Genomic DNA, 21,453 nt, shown 5'->3' on the forward strand with positions numbered 1-21,453 from the left:
AAGACTCTCAGCTCTGTTGCTTCGGTTAATTCAGCTTTAATTCCTCCCTACTGTGAATTCTGACAGTCTGGCCCAGAATATTATTACACTAAGAAAACACCTTTTTGAGCCCTGGGGCAACTTTATTTAGTTAAGGTTGTAGTTTTAAATAACTAATCTACAGCCAAAGATCAATTAGCATTAGAGAGTCTATGTCATTTATGCAATTTGGTCTCTTTCTACGTACGTTAAAGTCATATGCCCTAAAAAACCCAGAATTGATGACAGCAGCCAAGGATGAAAATTAATCAAGATATTTAATACAGTGCAATCCATAGTAGTTTCTTAATTAAAATAATTGTGTGCATGTATCTGAGTGAGTTATCAATTATCACAAAAAGCAATAAACATTGTAATACTATGTAGAAAAATGTACAGCTGAATTTTCATTCTTCCCTGGTTCCAAAACAGCATTTGTCCATTGCAAATCATTATCACCAGTTAAAATGGGAATAGTGACTACGTTGCTGCAGTGACAAACACAAAGCTGGCCACACATCAGTCAAGGTATATAAATATAAATTGCAAAGAACTAAAAATCTAAAGCACCTAAACACAATAAGAAGCCGGTGGTGGCTTGTGACTTTTCCTTTTTTTTTTTTCTTTTTCTTTTTTAAAATGCCTTACGAGACTTCTAGACACAATTCACCTGACTTAAAATTACATACTGTTTTCAGCTTTTTTCCATTCAATATGGCCTAAATTTTAAAAGAAAAAGATCCAACAGTGGCATTAACATAGTCCAAAATCTGAATGTTCATTTTTGCAAATATCTTTTTACAGAAATTCAACCGCTTAAACTGCAGACAATTCCCCCTGCTCCCCTTTCTTTCCTTGTGCAGCCCATGCTATGCAGAAACAGCAATGCAACTCCCACTGCTTTGGGTAAAAATTAAAGATAAAGAAATTTTGCTTTTACTTTCTTCTCAACACAACACATTTGCACCCAGAATAGGCAACCAAAGTCTTTTTTTCAGCCAGTTACTCATGTCATTACATAGTTTGTGCCCAAGATTCCAGCTCTTTCATGTCATCATCCTCTTCCTCTTCTTTCTTCTTGCCTGCTAAAAAAAAAAAAAAAAAGCAATGACTTAGAAGTGGAAACCTTGACAGTATCCCACAATTACTTGATTTTTTGCAGGACAAAAGTCTCCATGCAACTTAAACTAACCGCTGCAACATCAAATTAGAGAAAAAGAAAGCAGACAAGACCTTCTTCAATTGAAATAAAAGTTACCTTCTGAAAAAGACCACAAGAGAATGAGCTTTTTGATGTGCTTTAAAGGGAAAAAGAAAATTGCTTAACTGGGTGAAATGCAAACATCCATGTACACATCCAAATCTCTATCAGCACTGTCTATCATTCTGTCTTCAGCAGCAAGTATTAAAGTAGAAAACTCTGAGGTTTTGGCTTTTGTATTCCATCTGGGGAACATACTTTCTCACAGAGAGAGATCTCCAGCCTCCAGTTTTGCAAGTACTCTTTTTCACTCACACTCAAGAATGGCGTGTGCCCTTCTAAATGAAACATTTCAGTAAGAGGGAACAGGGCGTCAGCCTAAACTCAAAACTTTTTATTTGTTCAAGGATTCAACAAGGATTTGTTTTTTCTAAATTAAGCTGTTTTCTGGTTTCTGTTAAATAAAAGCAGCTTTTGCTTGAATTACTTAAGAGATGTTTAGCTGGCAGGTAATAGAAAATTTCTCTCATTCAGACTAAGTCCAAATCCAGACAGCTACTGTGAACCAAAACAGCAGAAAAGCTTGTGATCAGCTTCCATTCAACAGAAAAGGAAGTAATGGAATCAGCTCTGCTTCAGAGGACAAACTTTTTAAAAGAAGTATTAATCACAGACCTATATTGTTAGCTAAATCTGACCCTTTAAAAATCTGACTCCCTGATCAAAAAAAGCCTTTAATCCCAGTATATATACTAAATGAAAAAAATATATTAAAAAATAAAGAAAAAATCCCTCCCTCATTCCAAATCCCAAAATTCTTCTAAATGCAGCATTTGTCTGGAGGCCCAACACCACACTCCCCAAATAAAAGGCAAGTAGCACATTGCTTTAATATATTAATGGATTTCCACTTTCAATCCAAATGCAGCTTAACATAAATCCTGACAAAAAAAAACTCATCTAGTAAGTAAACACATTTATAATTGTTACAATATGTATTATGTTAGGAAATTCTATGTTTATATAAATCTTTTATTACACTGTATAGTTGCTTAAGTATTTATGTAACTATAATACATTTGCCTAGAAAGCAGTCATTACTACTTAAAAAAAAAAAAAAGGCTTAGCTTCAAGTCAGTGTTTTAATGTCCATGCCCAGCAAACATACAGCAAATAAACCTCATTAAAACAGTTACGAAATATAAATCTATTTTCCCTGCTACAGGATCTTACTGTGGATCAAGTCTCCGAGTTAAGATATTTTGACCTAACTCACATCCCTGACATCAGCATTTCTGAATAAAACGACCAGCTCCCTGGCAGTGAACTTCACAGCACACCATGTAAAGCAGAACCTTCTATGTGAACGACTGCTATTGGACATGTTCTCATTGGCCATGAAAATGCAACAAGATAATTACAGATAATGTCAACCAAGTGAGACAGTATTCACCCTCTATATTTTTTTTGAGGATTTTTCTTTCTTGGGCAAATAAACTAAAGAGCCACAAATTACACAACTTACTTATAATACATTGAAGGGGATTCAGCAAAACAAAGTAGTAAAGCTTCATATTCCATTAATGTATGCCAAAGATATTACATCTCAGCTATAATTCATGAGACACCCCTTCCAGTTCACAGAAGAGTGATTAATTTGGATACAACAGCAGCTTTGAATTGCCTTTGTAAGTACAAACATTTCTTGCCCATTCTCCACATTGTACCATCATCACCACCATAAGCAGAATTTCCTAGATGTAGATGCACTAAGACTAGTATAAGCCTAACTTGGGTACTGTCTAGCTTGAGCACATGTGCATCTTAACTAGAGGAGCCCACAGCTGCCCTCAAAGAGGGGACACTGATGACAACAGCTCAGGTCCTCCCAAAAGCCATAAAAGCAGAGACCAGATAAAAAAAAGATACAATTCAGGAAGCTGGGTATTTGAACCACCCCAAGACTGTTTACAACGAATAAGTTTTACTTTGCTCCCTCCCTTTTATGTTCTTGGTCTGTTTTTCAAGGTTACCTCCCTGATGGGTCTAGAGCAATGGGCTGAATGCTCTCTCCAGTTTCTTTCTTCTGCAGCTCCAGCTCTAAGTCTCACTCATGATGCAGATAAACTGGAAGTGCCAGAATACATGATATGCGTTCCTATATGCTATCAATTTTCATGCATCAAATGGAAAGCAGGTTACCCCCTGGAGAGACAGCACTAGATAGATGTACCTCTTCATTCCCTAATCAATTCCATGTAAAATGTCTATCTTTTTGACAGCTAGGACTCTCAAATCTGCAGAGCTAGTAGTTAAACAAACGTATTTGATAACAAACCAAGGTGCTTTTGGTAAAGGTTGATACATACCTGGCTTTGATGGTATCGATATTGAGGGCACATTTGGTAGTGGTACAGTCTCAGGACCACTGATTTCCAGCAAGTTTTTGTCTAATTCTTCTTGCTCTAGTTCCTCTAGTTCTGCCATGAGTTCATCCTAGTTTTATAAAGAAAAAACACTCTAGATCATATTTTTTATCAAGCAGATGTCAATGGTCATGTATTTGCACAAAATATTTAAAGTCAGAAGCTCAGAGCAAACTGAAAAGATGGTTCTGAATCTTCATTTGAATTCCTGTACCTGCTCTCTTCTGAGGAGTGATGGAAGAAGCATTCAAGAAGAAAGAAAAAAATAAATCCAAATACTCTCCAACTAGACTATGCAGATCATTCTTAAGCAATAAGTCAAAATGACAACTGTTGTGCACACAGGTAGAAGTACCATTGAACAATTTGTAGAAGAGATATTATATACTCATATTACACCTAGACACCTGCAACATGCAGATCTTGAAAAGGACTGTTATTTAGACCGAAGAACATTCAAAGCATACCTCATCAAATTCTTCCCCAAATCCTACGGGTTTTGAGATGGCTGTTGAAATCTCATCTGCCAGTTCTTGCTGTTCTGCAATGTCCTGCATTAATTCATCTACTTTATCAATATCCCTGTAAAACAAATTAAAAGATCAAGCAATCAGTGCAAATCAAGCACTTTCCTAATCTCGCCCAATACTTAAGATTGTATTTTCTGGTTTTGTAACAACGCCATATCATGTTACAATACACACTTGGAATACGAGACCGAGTTTAATAACCCGGAGTCACAGCAAAATTATGCATATATATAAAAATATATATGTGTGTATATATACATGCAACGCTGCTCCCTAAAAGCTCATGGCAGTAATATGCCAAGACTTCACATAAAGAGGTTTTATTCTGTATTATTAGCATTAATCATTATTTGCTCTATTCCCTGATTGAGCATTATTATACTGCTTCTACAATATTTGATTATGGAGTAAGTGCAACACTCCTCTAATGCAGTTTATCCTTAATTACTGATACATAAACAAGATCTACTGCAGAGCTCCACTGCATAGGGAAAAGAAGCACAACCCTCCCTTTGATGCTTAAAACCTTTGCTGCTACTAGGGGTATTTGTAACTCATAAACGCTCATTTACTTCAGAACTGCACTGCCAGTGTCTTTTGTTGGAGAGAGCATTTACAATGAACAACTTCTCACCATAAGAAATGTTGCCAAACTGAGAAGTGTTCGTATTTCACATTTTAGTCGATAAGCAAATATATGTAGCACTGTAGTCACATTTAAGTTCTGGTCTTTTGCAACTCTAGCTGTATTGCTGATTATAAACTGCTTAGCATTCAGCATATCAAATGAACCACGGACTAAAGAGGTCATATGCAATGATGCTGAAGGGAATGACTTACATGTTGTCGTGAGCAGCTTTCATAGCTTTTGCAGCAAAACCCATATTCTTAAGGACCTCGGTGTTAGTGTTAGCATTTTCAAGGGCTTCCCTCTGAAATTCAATCGTTGATAATGTGCCATCTATTTGTGCAAGCTGCTTCTCGTACCTCTTCTTGCGCTTTAGGGCTTGAAGGGCAGCTGGACAAAAAGTTTAAAAGTTAGGATTTGTGAGATTTGTGCTCGAAATAACTTCTGAATTTTGTACCAAGCACCTCTTAATACAGAACAATGTTTCACATGTTCTAATTTTTGACATCTACTTCGTTCCTAAATTAATCTATTGCATTTGCCTCCTTAAACAAGGTTAAGTTTGTTAAAATACTTCTGTCTGCTTCCCTAGATGCAGGAAGGAGATGAGCCAGGCAGCAAAACTTCTGGGCAACAGCTGTGAGAAGAAAACTCATTCAAATACAAGCCACATATTTCTTTGCCTTCACTTCTTAATGCTATGATATATATAAAATGTATATGTACGCATATTTGTACAAATAAATATTAACTATATAAACATGCACACAGATATATACGGTTAGCCAGGGCACCTGGTAGAGCCCATACAGGGCAGCACCACCACTGAGGTCTCCAGCCATGGGAGGGCAGGGGCAGCAGGACCGGTCCAGCTTGTTTCACAGCAAGGTTTCTCCAGCTCCTCCTGCAACGCGTCGCTGCCCCGAGCGGACAAGTTCGCAGCCAAGCCAGCAGCCAGCTCATCCCCAGGAAAAGGTCAAGGACTGAACCACGGTTTAAATGACGAATGACTGTGATTTAAAGGTCATGGTGGGAAACCTGACTGATGGTACTGAGCACTGCTACGCGACTAGACACGGTAACTTCCTCTATCGAGCTGCATTTCTGGCCAGCCACAGGCAGGCCAAGGGCTTCTCCAAAGCCAGGTACACCAAATTCCCTTTACAGTATCTCTGCTTCCTTTCTCCCGTACAAGCTACTTGTTCTCCGCCAAAGCACAGACTCGGTCATTTTTTATTTGCTTTAAAAATTTAAGTGGGACAGCTGGTTCAGCGACACACACATCTCACACGAATGTGTACTCTGCAGCAAACCAGCGGCCTGGACCTCCTCACGGAGCAGTCACACGTGCCCCAAGAATGAGAGTAAATAAAGACTTCAAGTCACGGTGCAAAACCTTTAAGCCGTTATCTCAAAACCTTTGTTTCCTCATCCCTTTTATGATTCCACAACAGATTTTTATTTTAATTTCTGGAAAGCAATAGAGGAGAGGAAGCTTGACAGAACACAGCTTTCCTCATCTCCACTGCTAGAGGAGTGACAACTTTGTGACGTGCCGAGTACGCTCATGCAACACAAGCAAACTGGTTTGTCTCTGAAGATGGGATGGAGCCTGCAGGCACCTCGTGCATCCTCACATGCCATCGTGAGCAGCTCGACAGTCCTGCAAGATAAGATCCTGGCATTGCAAAGCCTTACTCCTTCCTGCGGTTCCAAAACTGGCTAGGAATATGCTACATCTCCTTACCTTACATCTACTCTAAGGTATTAGAGAAGAAAAAATTGTGAGGCTACAGTTAAGTTGGCCAAGCAGTTTCAAAGTACCAAAGGATGGAAAACAACCCTAATCAGACACTTTCCCTCCTGGGACTATGAAGTCCTCCCTGCTGGGGCTGATCCAATATCCGTTTACAACGGCAGCAGTTTTTCATTTCACCCGAGCGGGAACCAGAGCAGGGTTTTGTGCAATGCAAAAGCCAATGTTGGCACTGCAGAATCAAGCACAACACAAATATTACCAGAAGGGCTTCTGGTTACAAAGTGAGAAGCAAGATGTTATTGGAATATTTAACCATTTAATATCTCATTGTTTCATTTAGGCTACATCAAGTTATTTTACTCAAAATGAGACTGGGAATAGATTGTGTAGATAGTGACAGCTGCTACAAAGAAGCCAGACAGTGCCCAAGTGCTGGATATTGAGGACTTTGGGCATCGCAGAAGATTGTTGACAAGACCCAAGGTTTTATAACCAAACCATTACACGAGTCAAGTAAGGTACTATAATTCACATACAGTTTCCCCAGCATAGAATAGCTACAGTTTATCTACATTTGACAATCACGTGCTTTTGAAATAAGCTGCTCAGGTATTGAACATTGCACACATGAATGTAAACAAGCTGGATGAGCTTGTGACGAGCAGTGTTTATCAGAGCTGCTGGGCAATCCCACCCCTCCCTTCCCCACGCATGCAAGTCCAAGGTACGAGAATCGCATTTCCTGGACTTCCCTTTCTTGCTTGCGTTTTATAATCCCTCCCATGTGGTGAGTATCTCGCTTGTAGATAAGGCTCCTGCTCAAGAAAACCTCGGGGATGCATCTAAATAAAAAACTCCAGTGGACAAACTCTCACAGACTCAAAGAAACGTAGGACTACGCAGCCAGCTTCTGTGTCAGGACAGCTCTGGAGAAGTATTTAACATAGGCCAATCAGCATCCAAGCTATAAGTGAGTTTCTGCAATGAAGAAAGTCTTACACAACAGATTGCAGCTTCTCGTGGCTAAAAGCAAAATATCTTGTAGAACAAGATCCTCAGTGGGTCAAATCAGACGACTGCAACTTCTGAAGACTTTTTTTTCCAGCAGTGTCTCCTGGCATAACTATCTTGTTTTTCATGTAAAGTCCTAACTAGAACATTTTATTAAACTGAAAAGATAACAAATTGCCAAGTTAAGTGAGGTCACTCACATTCACTTCATCCTGCAAGCTTTAGTGATTCATTTCCCTGGTATTCCTCCCCTTGCACAGGAATGGATGGGCATTTTACATTCAGAAATTTCCCTTTTGTCATTGCCAGTCGAGCCGTTTCACCACCTCAGCATCCCCACCCAAGTCAGGAGGCAAACGCCGTTCGGAGAGTGTTTTCCTGCCTGACTTCCCTTCACATCACTTGGACGAGGCTGCCGTGCTCCAAAACAGACTCTTCTACTTGGGATCTGCCTCGGTTACTAAAACAAATCACCAAATAATCCTTTCTCTGCATTGCATATTACAAAAGCAAAGCTAAGAAGTTTCTTCTCTGCTACTTAAGAGTTGATTTTTGAAAACCAGTGGACGACTCTGTTGCCTACACCAAACCCCTTGTCCTGCTCTTCAGCCAGTCTGTGAGGGAATCCCCTTGTGGGTGAATACACAAACTTGAGCATTCTGCTCAGCTGCGACCCGAAATAAAGCAGAAGAAAAATAAAATTTTACTAGATAATTATTCTGCCTGAAAGCAATATTAACTACAAACGTCTTGGTGATTTCATTAAAAAACAGCTCAACTGCAAGCAAGTATTGCTTAAGTGCTTGCAGGACAAGTAGCCTTACTGGGATATTTATGCATACAGCAATTCCATCAAACTAATGCTTTAAAATATCATTAGAAGAAAAAAAAATAGAAGAAAAAAAGCAAGGAAGAAAAGACTCCTTTCCTATATACTCATAATCCCAGATTTGGTAGGAAAGCAATTGTTTAAACTTGAAAAGACTGGAAGGACGAATTGCTTCAAAGAGTACTGGTAAAAATGGAATAAAATTCAGGAGTTTGACTGAATTCAAAAACATCCACACGTTTGTGAACCCTGGCTCACAGTGTGTTCACCTACTACTTAACCATCTCCTATCACTGCTATTGGGTGTTACAGTTTAAAAAAAAAAAAAAAAAAAGGAAAAAAAAAAGAAAACGCAATAAGAGATACATAAGATAGAAAAACATCTCATTTTCTAGAATCAACAGTTAACAGCTCTGACCAGTGCAGCAGAGAAAGATCTAGCCCCACACCTAGTTTTTAAGTTCTCTTTAGCAAATGAGAGCAGAAATAACAAAAGCAGATACACTGCTATGTAGAGGACCGACTGCCTTCGTATGGGATAGAAAAATTCTCCAACTGCGACAAAATGACATGAATCAGCCACCAGTCATGCCAAAATAAATAGTGCAAGAGAGCAGCAGAGGAGCTTTGCAAATAAGCGTCTCGGGCCTACAGCAGAAAGCCTAGATGAAAGAGATGACTGAGATAATTACTTGGATGCAGCCCTGTGCCACATGCCCTAGGTGACCCTGCATGTGCAGCGAGGTTGGACTAAATGATCTCCAGAGGTCCCTTCCAACCCTAATGATTCTATGATTATCCAGGTCTTGCACAGCAGATTAGAGATTCCATCTTCAATTTGGTCAATGAAAGGCATCACCATTATTGTTGCTGCTTCTGAAAGAGCAATTCTGTCTTTCCGACATTTACCCAGGCAGAAAATTTAATCGACAGCATCCTTGCTGTCATTGCAACAAGACAGACGAGCAGCGTTAGATCTAAGGAGTAATTTGCTGCCTTGACAGCAGTACCGTCACAGCAGCTTCATCTCAAGCAGCAGTTGCAAATCTCTCAATCCCTTCAGAATTAGCAAACAGTCTGTGATAAACTTCCCAAGAAGAGAGAGGATAATTTAAAGCAATTCACAAAATAGACTCCAGCGTTACAAGCAGATAAAAAAACAGATATAAATCCAATAGTGATAAATCCCCAATAGACAGTTTTACCTGCTTTCAAAACACAAAGTATAGTCTTGGAAAAATGCACTTCTATAAGGATATGGTAGCTCAAGAAACTGTTAGGTATAACACATCTGTGCTGGCTCAACCCTGGCTCAGAACAGGGGCAGTCAGGCAACATTAACTTGCCACAATACATCTGCAAAGAATATCTAGAAACACTCCTCTCGACCAGTTTTTGTTGGTTGGCCTTCCAAGGAAGGAGATGGGAACTTTTGACTCTACTGGCATCCCTAAGGGTCCTACAGAGACCTCCAGAACTTGTCTGGAAAGTCAGACGAGTTTGGGGTACAGCAATGAAAGAGCACCTTCGTCTTGCATGCTTCTACCTGAGCATTGCTGTTTGCGTGAGGCTCTCGCACCAGTATTACAAATACATCCTGCTTTTCACCAGCTCCAAGAAAATCTGGCAAGGACCCTCATCTTTGCAGGATTTCTCTAAATGAGAAGATACACAAGTCCGTTGGAGACAGGAACAATGTGTAGACCTTGCACAGGGCACTGGCTGTAAAGGAAGAAATGCAGCACAAAAATGACTGCTACATAAATGACTAAGCAGCTACCCACTATTTAAATACCTATTTAAAAATATTTAAATATTTAAATATTTAAAATAAAATAAATAAATAAAAATATTTAAAATCCAGACAACCAAAAGCAAGATGTGTCAAAGGTTCAAGGATGAGTCGGCTTTGATTTTAAGGACCACAGTGTGCAAATATTTCAGAGACATGGAGGTACTAACAAATAGCATGGTTAAATTCAGTTGCTATTAACTTCCAGGCTACCAGTGCAAAGCAGCATCACTGCTTCTCCACTGAGAATTAGGATTTATAAACGTTATATTCAGGAATAAAACTCACTTTATGCTGAATATCTACAGCATTATCATGTCCATGCCCCTGATGCTAGGGCTTAGGGTCTCTAGCAAAGCTCCAAGAGCTGGCAACAGCCTTGTATCCTTCATCTGGGGAGATGCCCCCAAATTTTCTCTTTAAAGACATACAACTATTCCCAGCACCAAGTTCAATCAACCAATTAAAGGTTTTTCAAAAAAGCATCTAAACTTGGGGAGAAAACATAAGGAGGTTTCTCTACCCCACGTGCATTTAAAATAGCAAGATTACAACTTCCTCTGGAGCCAAGCAGCGCAAGAACATAAGATCTACTGTGCAAAAGATCAAATTGAATTAGGACTCTTGATCTAAAAATGTAAAACACACAAGGAAGAAAATGCAGGGAGCCTTCCCGCACGGCGGCGAGCGGAGCTTTGACACGAGCTCCACGGAGCAGCACGGGTCCGTACCCGGCTTAACGCCAGCGGCGGCTGTTTCAACACTCCGATACCGGCTCAGCAGGTCCCGTGTCTTGCAGCTTGGACTGTAGGGCACTTCCTTGTGACACATGAGTCACGGCTATTTGTTTCCAGAGCGAGCACAGAAAAGTGTGCTTTGGAAGGGCAGAAACCAGGGCTCCAGAGCTGTTTTTTCCTGATGGTGACTAATTCTTTCAGACTGAAATTTTGCAGATTGAAAACAACTGTATTTGTGGATCCAGAACCAGCAAGTGAATCACGTTCTCCTGTGCCTTGGCCATCTCTAAGCAATAGACATCTGTGCTCCAGAGCGAAAGGGAGCTTCTCCAGCCTTGAGAGTTGATTCTTTTGCCTTTCAAACACCAAGACAACCATCATTAATCTTCACTGGGATAATCCTGAGTTGATCCAAAAACAGTTTTGTCCAGGAAACAGGAAAAAGATCAACCATCATGATTTCTGAACCTCAGATTAGAAAAACATGGAAGTTAATTACAGAGAAATATTCAGCTATTTTAGCTACAGCATTTCGAGGAACTGTGCATTTCCTCAAGAGAGATGAAATGAGCCTAAAGAAACTGTTGGATTAGCCAAAACAACCTAGGCTTAATGCTTCAAAGTATGATATCTGATCTGTCTTCTGGAAGCAAAGTATGTACTGTAATATCCTAGTTTTCAAGATTTTACTTCTTGTGGTCTTCCACGTCAGTAGATCACGGCAGTGAATTCTATCGTATATCCAAAATTGACTTAGATCTTTTTTTTTTTTCTTTTAAGACAAAGATGAGATTTTTTTTTCTCTGCTTGCTGAGGCATATAATCCTCCCTCGCCCTTTTAAACTATAACTTTCATCGTTTAAGGTCTGCATCTTTTTTCCCCATCAGATTTCTGTATTAATACACAATCAAAACAGAGCTACGCAAAATTCAAACAGCTAAACTTCTCAGATGGAAAGGTTATGTGCCATAAAGATGCTCTTGGATTCTCACAGCTTGCAATTACTCCCTATGGGCTTCCTTATTTTGTGATTATTGAAGATATTACTTCAAAAAATATCTAATGAAAAAACATAACCTTCTTCTGAATCTCTCTGCCAGAAATGCAGCAGGGAGAGGTTTGACTTTACAATCACAGAAGTAACTTAGGCATCTCAAACCCCCCCATCTAATCTGCCACACACACCAAAAAAAAAAAGAAAAAAGTATTCAGTAATAGCTTTATGATTAAAACCCAGAACAGAGAAGATCTTATTCTTAAGTGAGAGACTGACTAATTTTAAATACATCTAAAAGAATTTGAAACAAGTGACTGAGTAGGAAATTTATCCCACTTTTTCCAGTTTTAGGCAATTGTTATTGCAGTGTTGCCAAATGCAAGAAATTTATTGAAATTGTCACATATGTAGAGTTTCTCTTACTATTTCATCTGACAAAGTTATGCTATTTTGAGATGTGACAATTAAAAGTTTTTCATGAAAGCTCAGATTCTAACACTATTGATTATACAGGAAGGAAAAAGCTGAAAACACAAGCCTTCAGATGCCCCCAAATTATAAAGGAAACAAAATTAACCTTATTTATTTTTCTCAAAACTTTGTTTTTTCTGAATCAACTTCTAAACATGGGCAACCCTGCAGCACATCTCTCGAGGCCAGACTTGGGGTTCGTTGTTAGTGGAAGCTCAGACTTGGTGAGAGCCCAGCTCCAGAAGCAAGTTTAGCAGCAAGCGCTGCTATTGCACTCCTCGGGTTACATCCCAGGGAAGCACTCGCCAGGTGAGCTTTTCCAAGGCTGCTTCCTCCCAGGAATCGCATGTGATGATCTCCCCATGGAGACACTGGCAAGTTGTTTTTATCAAGGCGCCACCGTTTAGAAGAGATACAGCCCCTGGGCACAGATCCCAGTCACTGTGTGACGTTTGAGAAGTGTCTGACCGCAGCGTTGTTCAATATTCCTTGCCCCAACACTTACGTCTCTCCACAGTCCCACAACTAAACTACCTCTGTGTTAGGCCAACTCACCAGTTAGCAAACATGGCACCTCCAACCCCAAATGAGGACTTGCCAAGTCATGCAGAGCCTTGTACGACCTGAGCACTAGGTAATACTTAGCACGTGCTAGTGAAACTGCTCTGTTGCCAGTGTGGCTGAGTCCAGCCTCACCAGAGAGGGAGGCTCCAAAAATACGGGTTTTGTCACAAAAGACAAGCAACTGTGAGCCTACATGTGCACCAAGTAACCCAACGGTGGACACCCAGGCCATGGCAGATTAACTTGCGTGTCCCAGGACGTGCAGAGGAGATGACTGTCCCGGTTACATGGACAACACCAATTCCAAACTTCCACGGGTCCACTGCCAATCTTGAGAGTCAGGAAGGCAACAGCTGTGTAATCAGGTTATATTTAATAGCACCTATAAAACAGATTCTTGGCAAGGATTCATATAAGCAATGAACCAGAAGGCCAAAGCAGATTCTTCCCAGCCGAATTTCCAACTCCATGGACATCATGGATAGACGTATTACCGCCTTCACTCAAGTTGAGCTTCATCAACAGGCAAGTCCTGCTTTATTTTGTTCCCACCAGCAAGAAGTCACTGGGGCCATTTCATTTTCCTCAACACTAGTCAGTTTAGGAAGGTCCACAGAGCTTCCAGTTTCCTTAACTGCAACTAGCTGCACGCATACAAGCAGACTAGCCTGCATCTGCCAATATGTGCAGCTACGATGACAGCACTTCTCAAAGACCCTGCACACCTACAAAGCCATGTTCAACTGCAATGATTTGCCTTATCACCTCCTATGTGCTGGGGTTCAGAGAAGTGCAAAGGTCCTATATCATCCTGATATGATATGCAGCTTATTAATCATTCTCCAACTGCAGCCCTTCTGCTTCAGCCACTTGAACCCAACCTGAGTTGCATTTTGCTGAAGACCTGGCTGCATACCTCATGGACAGCATGTTCAAGCACATAAGCTGCTCCAATTTTCAGTTTTAAGAAATTATTCATTTCTAAGCCCTGCAAGATCTTAGAGGTGATGGCACCTGCCTTACTGAGGCTATTCATGGGTGCCAACAACAATGGCAACAGAATTACTACAAGAAAAAAAAAAAAAAAAAAAGTGTCACTGGGATATTGCTGGCAATAGACCCCTCTCGATGCAACATTGCCTCATCCCTTCTCTACTTGTTAATCTCTTGCTCAACCATGAAGCGCAGTCACATCCTTTATCATCAGGTTAGGCCTGGAAGTCCTGTAGATCCCTCGGGTAGAGCAGTGACTGCTTTCACTTGAGCCACACACCTTCCCAAGCATTACTGGAGAACTCTGCGGTGATCTGTCTGCTCAGCAGTCACAGATTATGTCCCCAAGCACATCTTCCCAACAAGGGACTGCCACAGCCTGGCCTTCCCCCAGCACAGGGGGTACAACTGCGATCCTGCAGCCTGGCCCAGATGATGCTGCACAATGAGTGCATCGTTTTTATTGAAAACGAGTCAGAATGAGGTCAGTGTCTTCTACATTAGGGCAAAGCCCTTCATAAGTGTTGGCAGCAGGAAGGCTCCCATCTACTGGCAAGCACCTTGACTGCAGTAAAGCACAGAGCCAGGGCATCTAAAGGAGAAGAAGGTATCTGAATATGGCCATTTCAGTGGCCAAAGGGCAAGAGGGTTTGACAAAAAGGCCTAAAGGAACTAAGTGGGAAGTCCAAGAGCATTCTGGCTACACAAATGCTATGCAGGTCAGCAGAGATTCTGCCTGTAAGGAACAACCTGCAAAGTTTTCTAAACAGGTCTGAATAAGTAAAGGAGGGTCAGACTAAATCAGCAATTTGCATTGTCTGCAAACTACAGCTTTGAACTAGAAAACTTTAAGCCTCCTTCAATAACTAGGGCTAGAACTTAATGAGATAGTAAAACTAATCAGGGCTAGAAGAATGCTAGACTGCAAACTGCAGGTACTACATATGTTTCACCAGCATCTCAAATCTTACACAGAAGGAGAATCTCCAAAAAAAAAAAAAAAGAAAAAAAAAAAGAAAAAAGAAAAAAAACACACCTCACACTTACAACTCTGAGACGACGGAGACTTCCTTGCACGGAATCTCCTGGTGCTTCATGGCTTGTCACAACAGTATCATGCACAAGGGTCTAAATCAGTGCGCTACATGAAAAAACAACAAGTTAGGACCCTTCAAACCAAAGGGCTTACCAGTAAAACAGCAGTTTTTGTGAATCAGACCATCAAGCTTTGTTAAAAACTAACATCTAATATGCTTGGAGAGGAAAACTAATAAAGTCAGCAACCACAAACATGCCAGGTTTCCTTTTGATAGAACTTGGCAGAGAACAGGAATGCAGGAAGGGTGTATTACATCAGATAGTTATCAGAATGCTGAATCTACCAAAAACACACATTTTGTCTCCATTGGTGCTGCCCTATGAAGTTCTTTAAAAGGTATTTGTGAAACCCAAACCTATATGAATCTGCCTGAAAAAATGTAGGGACTTGTGTTATTTGATTTTGGGACTAAAGATCCTTTTTCTTGCCAAGTAGTACCTTAAAAACATATTTGCAAGTAACGCGTTCATATCTGTAAGCCAGAACCTAAAGGACCACACACATGTGGTCACAGATCATTTGAGTCTCTGTCCATATCTAGGCCAGAAGTGGCAGCATTCCCTTCCTTGAATTCCTGATTGTTGCAACATTTTGAACCACTGAAGCTTCTAACTAACATTGTCCACACCATCTCACAGGCAGACTTCATTTGCTAAGAGATACTGAGCCAGATTTTATTGTAATGAGTAGGTCTAAGCTGGCCAAGCAGGGGACTATTGCCAGAAAAGGCAGTCGCCCTCCTCCTTCCAACCACGCTCCCATCCCTCTCTCTATTTATTTATTTTTTATTAAAGAGTTTTCAGCTGCATCAGCAAGCAGATCCAGCTCATGCTCTGCCCACACAAACGCTAATGCCGATGCAGCAGACACTGCCCTCCCGTCAGCCACACGCTCCGGACCAGCTGAAGTCAATTGCATAGCTGCACCGATACGGAGCAGTTTCTATTTTAACTGGTTTAACTGAGCTGCTACTGAAAGAGACAGTTCCTTCCCTCCAAGGTTTGGATACAGTGACCAGCAGCACCAAGCAAATTCAGTAAGAAGAACATGACAGTACCAAAACAAGAGATAGGTGGAGATTAAACAGAGTTAACTAGCTAACTTTCCATCGGTTGAACCGACTTGCCTGTGGTTGAATTGTCATGTATTACGAGTCAGCAGTGGACATTAAAAAAAACAAAAACACATGTCTTTTGGCTTCAGCTTGCACCAAATGTTTCTTCTTGGGGACCTGGGAAGAGGGATGAGGAAAGATCAGGAGTGTCCTATAGAGCAGGATCCTGAATTACACAACAGGAAACAAGCAGTGTTTTCGTATCCATTTTGAATCCAGTTTCTGATTTCCCTCTCCTTCTCCCCTCCCAAAAAAATATAAAGAGAGTACTGTATATATTTACAATGAAGGAGAACCTTTGACATCAGAAAAGAGAAACGTGAGCTAACAGAAATTAGACTTGACAGAAAAATCCATAAAATGCCCATTTCCTGCTATAGCCTGAATATATCTCTAGCACATTAGCTCAATGGTAGCTCCTTGCTCATTCCAGTGTACATGGTCCTAGCACTCATTAATGAAAAGGTAAAACCTGGTGACAGACAGGTACAAAACTGCAATGATTTGTTCTGTATTTAAACACTACAGTGAATTGACTACTTGGAAAAGAAGCACACCAAACAGTTTCTCCCTCTACACTGAGGCACAGCTGGAGCTTTGGGTTTTTTCCCTGAAAATGTAACCCAAAAACATTCTGGAAGTCTTAAACCCAAAGGTGTTAGAGGTCACGGAATGCAAGTCCTTTGCAGTGCTAGTTCTATGGCAGCTTAGCTTGGCAGACTAGCTCACTGTGGGATCAGGTGACAGGCACAAGCAGAGGGACGCGAACCGGAGCTGCGGTGATTAAGATCGGCTTCAACTATTCTGACAGTGAGTGCCACGTTCCACGCCGTGGCAACCCTCGGCAAAACCTAGTCAACTAGCTTAGTTTCATAAGGCTTGAGCCGGAGTTCATGCAACAGCATCATTGGCACAAACTGCAGCAGAATAGAAGAATGCAGGAACTGGGAACTGCTTCCAAACCATCAGAATTGCAGCCATCCTGTTAAAGGAAATTTCTTCTGATAAAGAAAGTTTTTCAGCACAGATTAAAAACCTAGCAATATACTGGCTGCTTACTGTTCCCAACCCCACTAGACTATTGTTATTTCCATTGACTTCACTGAGAAGAGAAAGTCCATTGCTCTAGCTTGTTTGTGATTAAAAGTGTCGAAGAGTTTCTTGAGACACAGTGATAAACACACACCTCGCACTGTTTTCAAAAGAATATAGCCTAAACATTTACATCACAGATATCCCAAAGCAAAACAGAAACAGACAGACTCAGAAGATCTCTTCAGAAGGAATTTCAACTTGTCTATTTTCCAATAATCTCTTTTTAGACATCTAAAGATGCTCGTTTTCCTCTGCAGCAGCTTTCCATCCCACAGAGAAAAAAAAATGTGCAAGTTGAAGTTGTAACTGCAGGTCTTCCTAACATGCTACAGCAGCAGGTCAAACACCTGGGCATTGACCTAACTCTTGGAGCTTCTTGCCTTCTCCCCTCCCCGGGAATTATTCCGATACTAGGAATTAACAAGGAGAAACTGGTTGAGTGAAAGCAAAATCGTTTCTATCTGTCAAAATACCAAGCTCAAATCTCCTCAGAAGGCACTGTAAAAACAAAAATGCCACGCCTGCAGTCAGAAGAGAATAGAAAGCCTATGAAAAGAGACACTTAAAAGTTGAGAGTGTCTCATGCCAAAAAAGAAAGCAGACTAAGGATATTTATATCAGTTAGATACTTATTCTAACTTAGGGATTCCTTGAAAAGCCACATGGCCATACAGCCTAGGTATTTTAAATGCAGTCATGAATATACTTATTAAAAAAAAAAAAAGCTTGAAACACACACAGTTTTAAAAAAAAAAAGAAAAAAAAACACAGAGGAGGCCTATACTAAGCTTCTGTGCTGTCTTTAGACTCCAAAAGTGCTGAAGAAATTGTTCAATGAGCCTTTAGAAACTTTGCTCACTTGGCACCCAAACAATTGTGCAGTGTGCTGGAGACCAGAGGAGGTTTCCTTTTGTTACTGTGAGTATGCAAGACATATCTTTCCTCCTAGAAAACATCATTCCACTTTTTTCTAAGCTGCCTTAATTTTCCAGTTAAGTTACTTGCCCAAATAGCACAGTCATATCCATTCTACTGTTTGCTTGACCATAGTTGCATTCTGAAAACTTCACTGAGACCATCCAAATAAACATTAGATATAGGCACCATTCATAGTATACTTCTCTCTAAATAACAGGGATATAATATATATATATGCATGCATATATATATATATATATATATATATATATATATATATATAAACACATACACACACAAACATAGAATAAAATCCAAGTCTGAGGCAAGCATAGATGTTAAAGGATTCTTCTGGTTGTCTTTTCTGAAGGATGATCCAATACCTAACTTTCTTCTTAAATTAACTTCCATTTCCTTCTGCATGGACCACTGAAGCTATATGGTAACATTCCCATTAAAATAGTATACTTCAACCTATTAAACAAACATTTTTATTTTCATTTAAAGTATGAATTTTAGTGACACTGCAATAAAATCACATATCTTTGGATTATAAAGCAGCCCAAAGTCAGAGGGAAAAATCCTAACAATTATGTGGAGAAAAAACAATAAATTTGTTACAGCTCAGCTGCTAAACGACACCTCAAACACAGAATAAACAGCCCCGTAGTCTGGACCGAGGAGACACTTCCCAGCCAGCTATCAGATAACCATCTCCCTTTCCCAGCAGCCCAATAATAAAAGCAGCTTTATGTCTTTTGGTTTCACAAGTCCTCCAGAGAAGGAAGAAAAAAAAAAAAAAAAAAAAAAAAGCTTTCTGCCAGAAAACTTTCCTTGACCCTTCTCTTTTTTGTGATTCCCTAATTACTCAGAGCCCTGCCCTGTGAGACTGCAACTAGTCTGACCCAGAAACCCTTTGCAGAATGGACAGGTTTTTCTCCTTCCTCCAACTCAGGAGAAATTTAATCCTTCCAAGGCCTATTCTGAAGGAGACACAGTGCAGGGGCATTACAGGGAGCAGGGTGAGATCCTGGAGAGCAAGCAGAAGTGGGAGGAAAAGAAGTTTAGGGGAGACTAAATAGGACCAGCAAAAAACACGGGATGCAGAAACTGCACTAGAACAGGCAGGCTAGAAACACATGTATTTTACTTCATTTTTGAAGCCGGTTACAAAATAAGGCCAAAAGCCTGTGCACAAACTTTATACCTAGCATTTGAACTTAACTATACTTAATATTTAAACTACTATAATATGTTACAAGTGGATTTAGAAACCATTTTAGTTCAGGATGTTGACTCTTCAGAAAGACGGCTCCTGTTAAAATCCTTCAGGACAAAACAGAGGGCAGTAAGTTCGCTCTCTTCTGCATCTTTCCTGTGTACAAATCCCACCAGGATTCACGGATTTGCTCCATTTGCAGTTACCCAACACAACGCAAAGGGGAAGCCCTGATGCAGGGTGCTGGTTTGAAGTCTTAAAGGCAGCTCAAAAAAAAAAAAAAACTGATTCAAGGAGTAATATGAAGTAGAAACCTAGAAGAAACTGGTTTAATGGTGGCCTCCCTGGGGTGTGAAGCCCCACATTACACTACCAGCCGGGGCAAGACTAGCGCAGAAAACCAAATCTGCCTTCCTGGAGACACCACATTTTGCGACACAAGCAAGAAGCTCGTGATGGCACCGAGGGACATCGGCAGATCCTGCCTCCCCACTTCCAGGAGAGGGGATAAATCATCAACTGCCGAGACCTTCCCAGAAAGGCTGAGGTCACCTCATCGAGAGGCGTTCTGAGATCTGGACTTCTGAATACCCCAAATCCCCAATTTAAGCAGGGTCTTGCTAGAGAACTTTGCTTTAAAAGTAGCAGTAATAAGTAATAATAAGTAATAATAAAGGAAGAACTAACCGGGGGGCCCCGCCGCTCTGGGCCGGCCCGGGAGGGCGGCGCTGCCCCCGGTTGCCCCCTCCCCAGACCGGGCCGGGCCGGGCAGGCGAGAACCACCCCCCAAGACAGGGCCGCGAGTCGCCCCGGGGCCCAAGGCCGGAACCGGGCGCGGGGCTCCGCCGCCCCTTCCCCTCGGCGCTCACCGCGCTTGTTCTTGGTGCCGTGCTTCCGGGCGGCCGCCAGCTCCTGCTCGATCTTCTTCTCCAGGAACTCCTGCTTCTTGCTGAGCAGCTCCTCGGTGTCGCGGAGCCGCTGGATCGCCTCCTGCGGAGACGGGCCCTTGCCGGCGCCCTTCCCGCCGGCGCCCGTGCCGAACAGCTTTCCCAGGAGCCCCGACATGGCGGCAAAGGCAGCGGGGCTCAGGCAGCCCCTCACGCGTTCACGGGGTCGCTCTCTAGGCCGCAGCCACGGCCACCGCCAGGGAAGTCCGGGCGCCGCTGCCGGCCGCTCCGCACGGCCCTGCCCTGCCCCGTCACCCGCTGCCGCCCCGGCGCCGCATACAGCTCCCAGCGTGCCCCGCGCCTGGCCCCCACCACCCGAGCCCGGCCGCCGCTCGCGGGGCACGCTGGGACATGTAGTCTCCACGGGAAGAGAGGCGCGAGGCACGACGGGAAGGGCGGGCACCGGGGCGCGGCATCACGCGGCGCGGTGACGTCAGGCGGGCGCGTGACGCCAGGCAGAGGCGGGTGGGGGCGCCGCTGCCGTCAGACCGGCCCCGCCCCTCCCGGCTCCCCGGAGCGCGGGCGGAACCGCCAGCGGCACCTGCGGGGAGACGGCCGGGAAAACGGGGGAAAAGCCGCTGAGCGGGGCTGGGCTTGGGCCCTGTGGGCCTCCATCTTGCACGAAGGGGGAGGAGAAAAAACAAGGTGAGGTGAAAACCCTCTTTATTGGGTAAAGCCACCCCTCTGCGCCCTGAGCGAAATAAAGAAAACACTGCCTGGACTGGTGCAATTAAAGGCAGCATCGTGCAAATAGAGTGATTCCCCTCATTTTTACATCAGTTTTTCAGTGCTTTTTTTGTGTCTTATCTTTTAGCGAAACACGAGGGCGCATCTCAAGCAGTGGCTCTAGCAGCAGCACAATGCTCTAAAAAATCCACTTGCGTGTTTAGAAAACCCAGCTTAATCACCTCTTCCTGTATTGCTAGTTCAAGCCCTTCGTTTGTGTGTTGTTGAGTGCGCTTGGCCTGTTTTCTACTTCTAGAGTCCCAGTTAGTGCAGCATTTCAGCATCTATCACTGTGCTCTGCCGGGTATCGAGAGCGGAGGGTGGTGGAAAGGCAGCAGTTTATACTGAAATACCCATGTTTGACTGTTAACAAACTGT

The 21,453-nt window shown here is 42.1% G+C and overlaps 1 protein-coding gene across 2 annotated transcripts; it reads right to left on the reverse strand.

The window, feature by feature from the left end:
• Positions 1 to 277: 277 nt before the first annotated feature.
• Positions 278 to 20,574, reverse strand: CHMP4B (charged multivesicular body protein 4B). Of its 2 annotated transcripts, none has more exons than XM_088529176.1 (5): positions 20,272 to 20,574; positions 5,016 to 5,193; positions 4,113 to 4,227; positions 3,589 to 3,715; positions 278 to 1,100 (listed from the first exon to the last, which is right to left on the reverse strand). In XM_088529176.1, the coding sequence occupies exons 1-5, from the start codon at positions 20,465 to 20,467 to the stop codon at positions 1,033 to 1,035; spliced, it is 684 nt and encodes a 227-aa protein (XP_088385302.1). In that variant the 5' UTR covers positions 20,468 to 20,574; the 3' UTR covers positions 278 to 1,032. The 2 variants fall into 2 exon arrangements, with proteins under 2 accessions (XP_088385302.1, XP_088385301.1); XM_088529175.1 differs by having other exon boundaries at positions 278 to 1,103; positions 20,272 to 20,567.
• Between the last annotated feature and the right edge of the window lie 879 nt (positions 20,575 to 21,453).

This window comes from Tinamus guttatus, unplaced genomic scaffold (assembly GCF_059628265.1).
Source record: "Tinamus guttatus ecotype Peru unplaced genomic scaffold, ASM5962826v1 Tinamus_guttatus_pri_ptg000326l, whole genome shotgun sequence".
Classification (NCBI taxonomy): Eukaryota; Metazoa; Chordata; class Aves; order Tinamiformes; family Tinamidae; genus Tinamus; species Tinamus guttatus.

Excerpts from the sequence above, each read along its gene's own strand:
- CHMP4B (XM_088529175.1), bottom strand. The coding sequence starts at position 20,467 with ATGTCGGGGCTCCTGGGAAAGCTGTTCGGCACGGGCGCCGGCGGGAAG. Across the intron at positions 5,194-20,271 it reads CGGCACCAAGAACAAGCGCG|CTGCCCTTCAAGCCCTAAAG; the intron begins GTGAGCGCCGAG and ends CTTTTTGTCCAG. Across the intron at positions 3,716-4,112 it reads TTGGGGAAGAATTTGATGAG|GATGAACTCATGGCAGAACT; the intron begins GTATGCTTTGAA and ends TTATAAAACTAG.